At 49.0% G+C, this 12349-nt stretch overlaps 1 protein-coding gene across 4 annotated transcripts in view; it reads right to left on the bottom strand.

Moving 5' to 3' along the window:
- Positions 1 to 1105: 1105 nt before the first annotated feature.
- The window catches only part of ASIC1 (acid sensing ion channel subunit 1), a 220945-nt gene continuing 209701 nt past the window's right edge, over positions 1106 to 12349 (bottom strand). For all 4 annotated transcript variants that reach the window (XM_079966392.1, XM_079966390.1, XM_079966391.1 and 1 more), the window contains 6 exons: positions 10245 to 10301; positions 8704 to 8857; positions 7526 to 7617; positions 5396 to 5475; positions 4158 to 4262; positions 1106 to 2801 (listed from right to left, as the gene is read on the bottom strand). In XM_079966392.1, coding sequence (XP_079822518.1) covers positions 2697 to 2801; positions 4158 to 4262; positions 5396 to 5475; positions 7526 to 7617; positions 8704 to 8857; positions 10245 to 10301 — 593 coding nt within the window. In that variant the 3' untranslated portion in view covers positions 1106 to 2696. The remainder of the gene's footprint in view (positions 2802 to 4157; positions 4263 to 5395; positions 5476 to 7525; positions 7618 to 8703; positions 8858 to 10244; positions 10302 to 12349) is intronic.

Genomic DNA, 12349 nt, shown 5'->3' with positions numbered 1-12349 from the left:
CACCAACACTGGAGTGGGAGAAGGCATCAACAAATGCGACCCTCAAAAGGCAGGGTGAGGAAGACCAAGTCACCCCTCCCTCCTCATCCCTGCCTGCTAAGGCCTCTAGTTTCCAGCCCTGTCAAGCTGTACAGCTCAATGCAAAATTCTTATGGACCTTTCTCTCCTCCCAAAGAGACCAGGAGTGATTCACACATGCACCTTCTCTCAGGACAAAGCTGGGCAGACGTGCTTGCCAGATTCATTCTGCAAAACCAAATTCTGGCCAACCCTCTCCACCAATGTCAGTCCCTCTGTTTGGCTGAGCAGTTGATTGGGCAATCTCTGGATAACAAACCTGGGCTTTTCTGAAGGTGGTTTTCAATGGGACTGTCAAAACTGAACGCCAGGGACTCTTCCAGGGTTTCAGGCAAGGGGCTCTCCCAAGAGCACTTGGGGGGTGCCAGGAATCAAACCTGGAGCCTTCTGCATGCCAAGCAGATGATCTGCCACTGAGCTATAGCAGGAATCAGGAGCAGGTAGGAGCCCCTTTTGTGAAGAGGTCATCCCCTCTTCATCATGATAGTTTTTCACCACCGCTCTTGTCTTCTCAGGATGGGCACTGTGAACAGGTTGTGTGGGCAGCTGAATCAGTATATAAGGAAGCCCAAACCACTCTGCCTAATCCTCCCCCCCCCCCACCTGCATGGTACTTAGAATCATAGAATCATAGAGTTGGAAGAGACCACAAGGGCCATCGAGTCCAACCCCCTGCCAAGCAGGAAACACCATCAGAGCACTCCTGACATATGGTTGTCAAGCCTCTGCTTAAAGACCTCCAAAGAAGGAGACTCCACCACACTCCTTGGCAGCAAATTCCACTGTCAAACAGCTCTTACTGTCAGGAAGTTCTTCCTAATGTTTAGGTGGAATCTTCTTTCTTGTAGTTTGGAACCATTGCTCCGTGTCCGCTTCTCTGGAGCAGCAGAAAACAACCTTTCTCCCTCCTCTATGTGACATCCTTTTATATATTTGAACATGGCTATCATATCACCCCTTAACCTCCTCTTCTCCAGGCTAAACATGCCCAGCTCCCTTAGCCGTTCTTCATAAGGCATTGTTGACCCTCCCAACTTGGGAAAGCTCCCTCCCAAAGGATCTTGGTGACCTCCTTGTTGTACAATCAGGTGGTTGTAACACAGTTGTTCCAAAACAGGACATGGTGGTGGGATTCTGCAAATCTCCTGCACTGGGTAAATCCAGGAGGCCTTGCTTGTTAAGACTTCCAAGACTGTCATCTTCACTCCCCTGAGCTGATTTTTATTCCTGTCTATGCTGACGATGCGTTAGAGCAAACATTAAAAAACCCAAAATAAAAATGTTTTACACCATTAGCATGCAATTGCCTGGAGGCCCTCTATGCGTTTTTGATGGTGGTATGTTCCTCTGCCCGTGACTGTTGGCAAACTCTTGGCTGAACGTTAGGATGGGTTATGTCTGCCAAATGCCTGTAGAAATTAAGGGGCAACAGGTTTTCTGCGTTGCACCAAAGCGGAGCTATCATTGTCACTAGCCTACAGGCAGGTCCTTTCTGTCCTTTAGTAGTGTGGTGCTGAGGCAGGAACTGGCATTGGTTACCCTTACACATCTGCACAGCCAAAGAAATGATGCTGTGTCCCTTCTGCCTGTAGGACTGGGCTGTAAGTTGCCATGCCTCTGTAGAAGGTAGGGGAGAGGAAACCCAGGGTCAAATTCAGCAGAGGGTAGGCTGCTTGCATCTTCTCCTTTCAGAAGCTGCAGAACCCTCAAGTGAGGCTCATTTGAAAGCAATCTGGTTTTGTACCCTACTGAGAAACGGCAGACTTTTCTCTGAACCTTACTTTTCACATAACCCCTAAGAACATGCACAGAAGGGGCCCAGGGCAGCTCTTAGTAACACCAATGTTTTGAACTTTGGAACAGCTCATCTGCCAATCATTCCTCTGCCTCTCTTGGGGGGGTGAACAAGGCTGAGACCCAGACCAGGCTGGAGCAAAAGGGAATCAGGTAGTTGGGTGATATTCAGGTGGGCCCTCACAGTTCAGTTACGGTCTTGCTACAGGGAAAGCCCCACAACACACAGCAAGGTGGTGATACAGATGACGGTGGGAGAGAGGGAATGGAATTGATGTAGCACCTCCTTTGGATACGGCAAGGGGCCCTTATGAAACCGAATGCTGCGGGGGAACAGTTTGGCTGGCACTCCTGTAGGTTCTTCTTGGCATCGACGTTGAAAGAAAAAAAGGGCCTTCACGCAAAGTGGCGGACACCAACAAGGCATGGGGCAGCGTGGAGGCCAAAGGGGGGGCACAAAGGCAGTCAAGACTTCTCCGCATGTGGACTGGAGAAGGCGGTATCCTCTCCTCCACTTGGCAGCTCTTCTGTCGAGTTAAGAGTCCAAGAGCATTGACAGGGACAAGAGCAGAAACTGGTGTGGACCTGGTAGAACAGATAACCCCCACCCCGCCCCCACCCCTCTGTCCAGTTTGCTCCGTGTGCGTATCACTGCCTTGGCCTGGGGCGGATGGGTTGAGGAGAGGCCGGATCCAGCTTGCCTCCCCCTGGGAGTCTTGAGATAGAGGCCCTGACGAGTCAGTTGGCAGGTTCGTGGGCTGGGCCAGGGCTGCTCAGCGAAGGTCCTTCCCTTTGGTAGTGTTAGTTGTACATCCAGTGGTCAGTTAGCAAGTAAAGTCCTCAAACGTTCCCCGGGCCGAATGGTGAGGTAGGATGTTGGCCGCGTACGTCATGCCCGCTGGGTGGCCTCGGATGCTCTCGCACGGATTCTGGGTTTGCAGCGGGGGGAGAGGAGAGAGGAACACAGTGGGCATTGCAATTAGCACCGTAAACATGAAATGATAATGAATGGGGTGGCGTGTGCAGTTCCAGGATTTGGGGACCTTCAAGCAGTGTGGCGTCCAGGTTTGAGTGCTGGACGGTGACCCGGGAGACCAGGGTTCGAAGCCCCGCTGAACCATGAAGCTCACTGGGTGACCTTGGGCCAGTCACTGTCTCTCAGCCTAACCTACTTCATAAGATCAGGATCCAGGGAACAGTCACTGAAAAAGGTCACATTTGGTGTGTGCACCCGCATAGGGAGATGACTATCATATGTAACCTTTGACTCAACAGCTATGCTTAGTATCAAAACTTTCTCGGTTCCAAAATTTTCAAAGGCGGTGCAAAGGGATGGTTATGTTGCATTGTGCCATGAGACTGGAGGCTACAGAATGACTACTTCATTGTGCGATAAGCTTTTAAGTGGCTGCCGCTCATTTTTCTGAATCCACTCTTGGGGGATCTCTATGCTGAAAACTAATTTAACAGTGATTTGGCATTATACTATAGAATTACAATAGTTTGCTATATTCTTAACCTATCCTGGTGTCTTCCAGATGTTTGGGGCTACAAGTTCCATTAGTCCCAGTCGGCATGGTGGGGGCACCAGACTGGAGAAAGCTTATTTAATCCTACAGTTGTAAATAACAGTGATTCCCTCTTGCCAGGGCATCTTGGGAGCTGTAGTTGTGCATATGTGTGTAAAGGTAAAGGACCCCTGGACGGTTAAGTCCAGTCAAAGGCGACTATGGGGTTGTGGCGCTCATCTTGCTTCAGGCTGAGGGAGCCGACATTTGTCCACAGACAGCTTTCTGGGTCATGTGGGCAGCAGGACTAAACTGGCGCAACGGGACACCGTGACGGAAACCAGGGTGCATGGAAATGCTGTTTACCTTCCCACCACAGTGGTACCTATTTATCTACTTGCACTGGCGTGCTTTCGGACTGCTAGGTTGGCAGGAGCTGGGAAAGAGCAATGGGAGCTCACCCCGTCGCTGGGATTCGAACTACCAACCTTCTGATGGGCAAGCCCAAGAGGCTCAGTGGTTTAGCCCACAGCGCCACCCGCGTCCCTATGTGTATGTGTCTGTGTGGTGCTGGTAAGGGATCCTTTGTAAAGAAGTGGCAGGCGCTTCTCCAAACTGCAAGTCCCAAAATTTGTTGCGGTTAATTGGGATAGTTAAAGTGGTATGAGCATGATATAATCAGTTACATTGCTAGTGGAAACGGAGGGGGGCGGGGGGAGCAATGTCACGCGACATGGGAATGCACGGCACAATGTGGCAAATAGCTTAGACACTCACGTGGCGTTTCACATCATCCAGACTCAGGGCTACCCCTTTGTCGCTGTTGTTGCTTTTGTGTTTCTTCTGGCATTTGCCGCGGCGAAAGAAGCGGAACTTGATAATCTAGAGATGGAAGTGAGGAGGAAGGCTGTCGGTTTCATGTAAACCATTTGCAAAACGGCCATGCCGTTTTGTCACTTAAGACTGTGGCTGGTGGCTCAGAGCAGCGGAGAGGAAAATGGAGGGAAGGTGAGGGTGCTCCGTTAGCTGCTATGAGCATGTCTACACAACGGTAAAGGAGGCAAAGATTGGGACCATCAGCATCTTGGTGCTGGGAAAACCTTGTGGGAGACGCTATAATGCAGCGGTAGCTAACCCTCAATTCAGCGGTCCAATTTAGCCCTGCACATTTTTTTTGTCCCCCAAAGACCCCACCAATTTCAGCAGGGGAAGATTAAAATACAGCATGGGATTGAGCAGAGCCTATGGCCCTGGTGGAGACACAAATCAGCAGTGTGGTGTAGTGGTTAAGAGCGGTAGATTCGTAATCTGGGGAACTGGGTTCGCTTCCCCGCTCCTCCACATGCAGCTGCTGGGTGACCTTGGGCCAGTCACCCTTCTCTGAAGTCTCTCAGCCCCACTCACCTCACAGAGTGTTTGTTGTGGGGAAGGAAGGGAAAGGAGAATGTTAGAAGCTTTGAGACTCCTTCGGGTAGTGATAAAGTGGGATATCAAATCCAAAATCTTCAAACTCTTCTTCCTCCCTGATCATCAGATTCCTTGTTTGATGTATGAAGGGGAGCGGACAATCCTCTCTCCTTAGCTGATCTGCATGCATTAGCTCAATTGTGTGTGTGTGAGCATGCGTGTGAGTGCGTGGCTGGCCACACCTATTTCTGACCATGCCCACTGGTGGCATATGGTCCCCAAAGGATTGGCCACGGATTGGGGGAATGTGGTTTTCAGGCTGCAACGGGTAGGTAGCCCTGCAAGACTGCCTTAGCTTAGATGGCTGAGAACCCCAAATAAATATGCATTTGCAACTGTGAGGAAGGGGCATTTTCCTACTGCCACAACACATCATTAGATTTAGACCACTTTCCACCTCCCTAAGAGCTCAGAGCACCTCCCATATAGTCTCCCATCCAGGCCTTGTTCTAGCAGTGGAAAGGCTTTGTGTGCCTTTGAAAAGATTCTCTAGACGGTAACCAGATCTGTACCCCGTTCCCCATCATGCTCCAGGGAGCCAAACTCACTTCGTAGGCGTAGTCAAATAACTCCAGCACAGTTAACAGGCTGGCTCCAATGAACAGCCCCATCTGTCCCCCGATGTCACCTGCAGGCAAGAGGAGAGGGGAGCAATAATCAGGTACTGAGATTGGGGCACATTTCTCTGGTTCCCTAATCTCAACACTCAGCTCTCCAGACTTGGTTGGTCGAATCTATGCTGGCAGGGGAGGTCGGCAGGGACATGGTGGTTTAAGAAGCCCAATGTGGTCTGGAGAGAGGATTTCCCCTCCCCCCATAATTTTCTGTTTTACATTTTAGAATATTCATTTAAACAACCTTAAAGTATCAATGACATCCCTTCTTCTCTTTCCATGGTTCCATGGTTCATTTTGCATAACATAAAGGTAAAGGGATCCTTGACCATTCCGGGTCATGCTTCCGGGTCATGTGGCCAGCATGATTAAACTGCTTCTGGCGAACCAGAGCAGTGCACGGAAACGTCGTTTACCTTCCTGCCAGAGTGGTACCTATTTATCTACTTGCACTTTGACGTGCTTTCGAACTGCTAGGTTGGCAGGAGCAGGGACCGAGCAACGGGAGCTCACCCCGCCGCGGGGATTCGAACCGCTGACCTTCTGATCGGCAAGTCCTAGGCTCTGTGGTTTAACCCACAGCACCACCCGCGTCCCTTTTGCATAACATAAATCCCCGCATATTTTAAATAAACTAAACTATTCAGTATTCCATTATTACAGCCATCAAAACTGTTGATTTTAACTTAATGCTGCCCATGTTTTCAAATATACACATTTCCCCCCATATATTCAATAAACATTTTCCAATCTTCTTCTTTAAACGTATGTTCATCTTGTTCTCTTATTCTATATGTTAGGTCCGCAAGCAGCACATATTCCATCAGTTTAAATTGCCATTCTTCTTTAGATGGGACTAGGCTCATTTTCCATTTTGGGGCTAATGAAACATGGGCCACAGTACTGTGGGTCTGGAGACAGGGATGCCATTTGTTTGACATTTTACTTGACTTGCCTGCCTTAGGATTGGTATTTATCAGGTACTTTGCAGAATAAATCAGGTGTTTGGATGGATACTCGGGTTGCAAATGCATGTTCGCAACCCGCAGCTGCGCGTCTGCGCACGCACGGGTTGTGATTTGGCACTTCTGTGCATGCACAAAGCGCGATTTAGTGCTTCTGCGCATGTGCAACTGCCGAAACCTGGAAGTAACCCATTCCGGTACTTCCGGGTTTCGGTGGTCTGTAACCTGAAAAAATGCGACCTGAAGCATCTGTAACTTGAGGTATGACTGTATATCTCCTGCCATTCCTCTCAAATGAGCCTGTTTTAAATATTTTTGCTGAACTCCCCAGCCTGGTCCATTGGATTGTTCTCTGACATGCCAACATGTGCCCCAACCTCCTTTTTGTCCAAACCTCTCCTGCTTTTCCCCAAATGGCAAGGCCCCACTCGCTAAAAAAGTCAAAAGCCATGCTTGGCTCCATCCACCGGCCGAGTCTTGTTCAAACCACACTTTGGCAATCCTAGTTTGCCACTCTCCTTCTCCACTTGTTTCTGATGTCACCAGGCGATTGCTAACACCTATATTTGCAGCCTTAAATGTGGGTGGCTGGTGCCCACTAGTCTGGTAGGGAGGAAAGTGGGAAGCCCAGACAGTAGGCAGAGTCTGAGCCCATGACAGACTGAACGAAATAATTCTAGTTTGGTCCCCTCCTGCTCCCTGTTGAGTTCCACAATGGGGCGACACCAAGACTTAGGAGGAGGAAGCTCTGGGCTGTCTGTAAGTAAGAAAGACAGGTATGTGGGGTGGCGGTGGCTAGGGGGAGACTGAGGTTGGTGGGGCAGGGCCCAGTTGCCCTAATGGACCAGCCTCCATTAATGGAGCAGACTTAAGCATTGTAAATTTACTTGGAGGTGGGAAAGGAACGTTGGGATTCCCCCATTCTGGCATTCTGGACTTGGGTTGTTGTTTTCTGCACAACTGTAGAATGGCAAGCTCCGATTACATGTGCATTTTGAGGACTATAGACAGGCACCAAAGTCACCCCAAAGGAGTAAGAGAAATTAGGAGGTGTGCATCCATTGCTGTCCCCACCCTCAAAAGAAGAAGATAATCTCACCCAGAAGTCCAGCCACTTCGTATGCTTTTTTCTGTTCAATGGTCTCATAGTTCAGAGCTTCAAAGAAAATGTCCAGTACCAGGATGTTCTCCCTGTATGGGAGGAAGCGAAGTGATTACAAGCTTCTAAAACAAGCATCTGCCTGGCAGTGACCAAAGTATCTACCCTCAACCAGCTTTATAAATAATGCCTAGCACCAGCATAGGCACTTACCTGCCTGGACCCAAGATTTAGGGATGTAGCTGGTACCAACCTAAGGCGCTCAGCCTTCAAGAAACAGAGACCCTCTGTAGGACAGAATAGGATTACCTTTCCAGCTGGTGGACCGTATCTTTAGATTCCCCCCTAACACTGCCCCGGGCCATTTTAACAGCACACAGATTGAAATTAGACTGTAAGGACTACGGCAGAGAGGCTTTGGAACAAGGGCCAGCAAACTTTTTCAGCTGGGGGCCGGTCTACTGTCCCTCAGACCTTGTGGGGGCCCGGACTATATTTTGAAGGGGGAAAAAAATGAACAAATTCCTATGCCCCACAAATAACCCAGAGATGCATTTTAAATAAAATGACACATTCTACTCATGTAAAAACACCAGGCAGGCCCCACAAACAACCCAGAGGTGCATTTTAAATAAAAGGGCACATTCTACTCATGTAAAAACATGCTGATTCCTGGACCGTCTGCGGGCTGGATTGAGAAGGCGAATGGGCCAGATCCGGCCCCCGGGCCTTAGTTTGCCTACCCATGCTTTGGAGGGTTATTGTCTGGAAACCCTTATTTTGGCAGGGAGCTGTATCTTCACCTGCCCCTCATCTGATGCCACACATGTTGGGGAACTAGGTGTGGCTTGACTGAAATGGCCTTTTAAAAAATTCCTCCATGGCAAACAAAACTTTGCTTTCAGGGCTCTTGGGCATGCTGCAAAACACAGCGCTTTGGGGATTCCCACCTTTGTAACTTTGGAGAAGAGACGCAAATTTGCACCCGTAGACCTAAGTTTGCACCAGGAAATTTGCATCATGGGTCTGTGCCCCATATCTCCTAAGTACTCAGCAATGCCCCAAGCTTGCTGTTTGGGCTTGACCTCCCTTGCTCGAGCGCAGGGCGCAGAAATAATGATGGCAAGCGGATTCGACAGGCGGTGGTGTCCAAGGCTGCGTCAGGTGGCAGCACTCACCCAATATACTGCTCGCTCTTGTTGTATTTCTTGGCCAGGTACTTGGCTGATGCCTTACTGGGAATCTTGACCATGGAGAGCTCCTTGCCATAGCGGGTGACATTGCAAGGCATCTCACACACACAGTAGTCGTTGTCCTTCTCCACTAAGAAGTCTGTGGGAACAGGGAAGGAGAAGCAGATGTCAGTTTGAAACAAGAGTGATTTGGGGAAAGAGATAGGGATTACTGCACTTGCGTTAAGCTCTTCCTTTAGAATCTGAAAGGGTCCATCTATGTGACTCTAAGGGTCTTCCAACCAGGGACAGGTATTGCCCCACCCTCCGGCCCTGGGTCTCCTCGTAAGGAAGCTGTGCCTGGAGGAAGAACTGTGAGGGGGGAGACTCCATCAGGCAAGGCCTCCTTCCACCTGCCTTGCCCCACCCTCCAGTCTCTGCTTCTTATTTTGTATTGTATTATGTTGTGCACTGTGGTTTGCTGTTGTTTTATTGATTGGAGTTTAGAAATTACTTATTGTAATTGTTGAGTGGATTTCTGTTTAATTTTGAAATGCTGATATTTAATATTATTCTATATTATTTTAATGAATGTTGAATGTTATTTTATTTGCATATTGTATATTGTATTATGCATATTGTCTTATTTATATGATGTTAGCCGCTCTGAGCCTGGCTTTGGCTGGGGAGAGCGGGATACAAATAAAAATTATTATTATTATTATTATTATTATTATTATTATTATTAGTCATTCATTCATTTCCCCAACCACTCTGGGTGGCTCCCAACAGAATATTAAAAACATGATAAAACATCAAACATTCAAAACTTCCCTAAACAGGGCTGCCTTCAGATGTCTTCTAAAAGTCAGATACCGGTAGTTGTTTATTTCCTCGACATCTGATGGGAGGGTGTTCTACAGGGCAGGCGCCACTATCCAGAAGGCCCTCTGCCTGGTTCCCTGTAACCTCACTTCTCACAGGGAGGGAACCACCAGAAGGCCCTCAGTGCTGGACCATAGTTTCCGGGCTGAACAATGGGGGTGGAGACGCTCCTTCAGGTATACAGGACCGAGGCCGTTCAGGGCTTTATAGGTTAGCACCAACACTTTGAATTGTGCTGAAAAACGTACTGGGAGCCAACGTAGGTCTTTTAGGAGAGGTGTTATGTGGTCTCGGCAGCTGCTCCCAGCCACCAGTCTAGCTGCTGCATTCTGGATTAGTTGTAGTTTTCAAGTCACTTTCAAAGGTAGCCCCACGTAGAGCGCATTGCAATAGTCCAAGCGGGAGATAACCAGAGCATGCACCACTCTGGCAAGACAGTCTGCAGGCAGGTAGGGTCTCAGCCTGCATACCAGATGGAGCTGGTAGACAGCTGCCCTGGACACAGAATTGACTTGCACCTCCATGGACAGCTGTGAATCCAAAATGACTCCCAGGCTGTGCACTGGTCCTTCAGGGGCACAGTTACCCTATGTCTATGTCCACAGAGACACCATCATCAGATCATCATATTTTTATAATTGATATGCCGCCCATCTGCTTACCAAGAGCGGGGTCTGCACACTCCTTGTATTGCTCAGGTGTGCAGTAGGGAGCATCACCTGCAGGGAAACAGAAAAGCAAGCAAATCACACCACAAAGTTACATATCACGGTGAGACTCTATTCTGACCTCCTGCATTCACAAGCAGTGAATTTTAACCAGGGAGGGGAATTTGCAATGTTCTGCAAAGCCCACACATCTCTCTGCTTTGCATGAGTGCAAATGGGACTCCTCATTCTACCCATAAATGTGAACTGAAAGAGGAGGGGGCAACCTTCATGTTTAAATTGCTGCAGTTTTGTGATAAAGGGGTTGTGGCTTCTCTGCACCAGGCGATCCTTAAACTCCAAGAGATGCTGCGTCCCCCACCTCTCTCCTTTGTTCTGTCCACTTTCACTGCTAAGGAAGCCGACTGCGTCTTTTTAGAGCTGGCATTTCCCTGGTTGAGTTGCCCAGATGATTAACCTTGTTATGCCTTTGCATGCAAGGTAGATAAGCTCCATGGTTTTCTCTAGTGGCTTTTCGATGCAGAAGTGTCTCCTACACAGCGAGGGAAGGACATTTCAGCTCCCTGCCCCCTCTTAAGAAGCTGAGCTCTGAGTCAGCTGGAACATCTTGTATTCCTCATTACAGTGGTACCTCTGGTTGTGAACGGGATCCGTTCCGGAGCCCTTTTCGCAACATGAAAAGAACGCAACCTGCAGCGGCGCGTCTGTGCATGCACGGGTTGCGATTCACCGCTTCTGCACATGCGCGTGACGTCACTTTGTGCTTCTGTGCATGCGCGAGCGGCGAAACCCGGAAGTAACCCTTTCCGGTACTTCCGGGTCACCGCGGGACGTAACCTGAAAGAACATAACATGAAGCGGACGTAACATGAGGTATGACTGTAATCTTTTGTGGTTAGAAGCTGGTATCATTCCTAATTCCTGTGTGGAGAGCATCCGCTGCTGATAGAAATACAGCAAGTCAAAAGGAAGGGTGGGGCTGAGCCTTTTCCCTTGACATGCTAGCTTTCTATGTGTGGGGAGAGGGGATTTTCTCCATTAGGGGTAAAGATTCAAAAGCTGAATTCCCTAGGAATCATATCTGTAAAAACTGCCGAAGCCTTGGCCAGAGAGTTAACAGGTCGGGTTTTGTTAAGCCCTGCCCACAGAGTGGTCTTGTTCTCACATCAACACTAAGCCAAGCCAAGAGTGTGGGCACCTTTAGCAAAAATTAAGTCCACTTCACTCCTCCCATGGTCCTGTTGCTGCCACACTACCCAGAGCTTGTCATGGTTTGGCTTAGCACTATATGTGAACAAACCACAAGCGGGAAATCAAGAATAAACCTTGGTTACAGCTCATGGTTTGTTGGGACTTGGGAGTGATACAAACCATGAGTCTGGGTTTGCACGTAATATTAAGCCAAACTATGGCTTGGTCTTGGATTGTGCAGTGGCAGCAGTAGAACTGAGGAGCAAAGCAGCCATGATTTTCGCTCTGGGGATCCTCATGCTTGTTCTGTCTGGCTAGGTTTGGCTTCATGCTGTGTGTGAATCGGGCCGTGTAGCAAGCAAAACACAGTACAGTGGTGCCCCGCAAGACGAACGCCTCGCAAGACGGAAAACCCGCTAGACAAAACGGTTTTCCGTTTTGGAGGCGCTTTGCAAAACGAATTTCCCTATGGGCTTTCTAGGCAAGACGAAAATGTCTTGCAAGTTCCTGTGGGGTTTTCCCCCCCCCCCTTTCCTAAGCCGCTAAGCCGCTTATCAGCTGATCTGCTGATAAGCCGCTTAACAGCTGATCGCTAAAAGCCGCTAAACCGCTAATAGCGCTAAGCTGTCAATGGGCTTGCTTCGCAAGACGAAAAAACCGCTATATGAAGAGCCTCACGGAACGGATTGATTTCATCTTGCGAGGCACCACTGTACAGTTAGTGAAAACATAGTCCTAAAAGAGACAGTGGACACTCGGCTTGCGAACGTCATCCATGCGGGATGCATGTTCGCAACCCGCAATGTTTGCAACCTGTGTCTGCGCGTCTGCATACACGCGGGTTGAGATTTAGCGCTTCTGCACATGCGTGACCGCCAAAACCCGGAAGTAACCTGTTATGGTACTTC

The sequence above is a fragment of the Podarcis cretensis genome (assembly GCF_951804945.1).
Source record: "Podarcis cretensis genome assembly, chromosome: 2".
Classification (NCBI taxonomy): Eukaryota; Metazoa; Chordata; class Lepidosauria; order Squamata; family Lacertidae; genus Podarcis; species Podarcis cretensis.
This window is presented reverse-complemented; position numbering and strand designations above follow the sequence as displayed.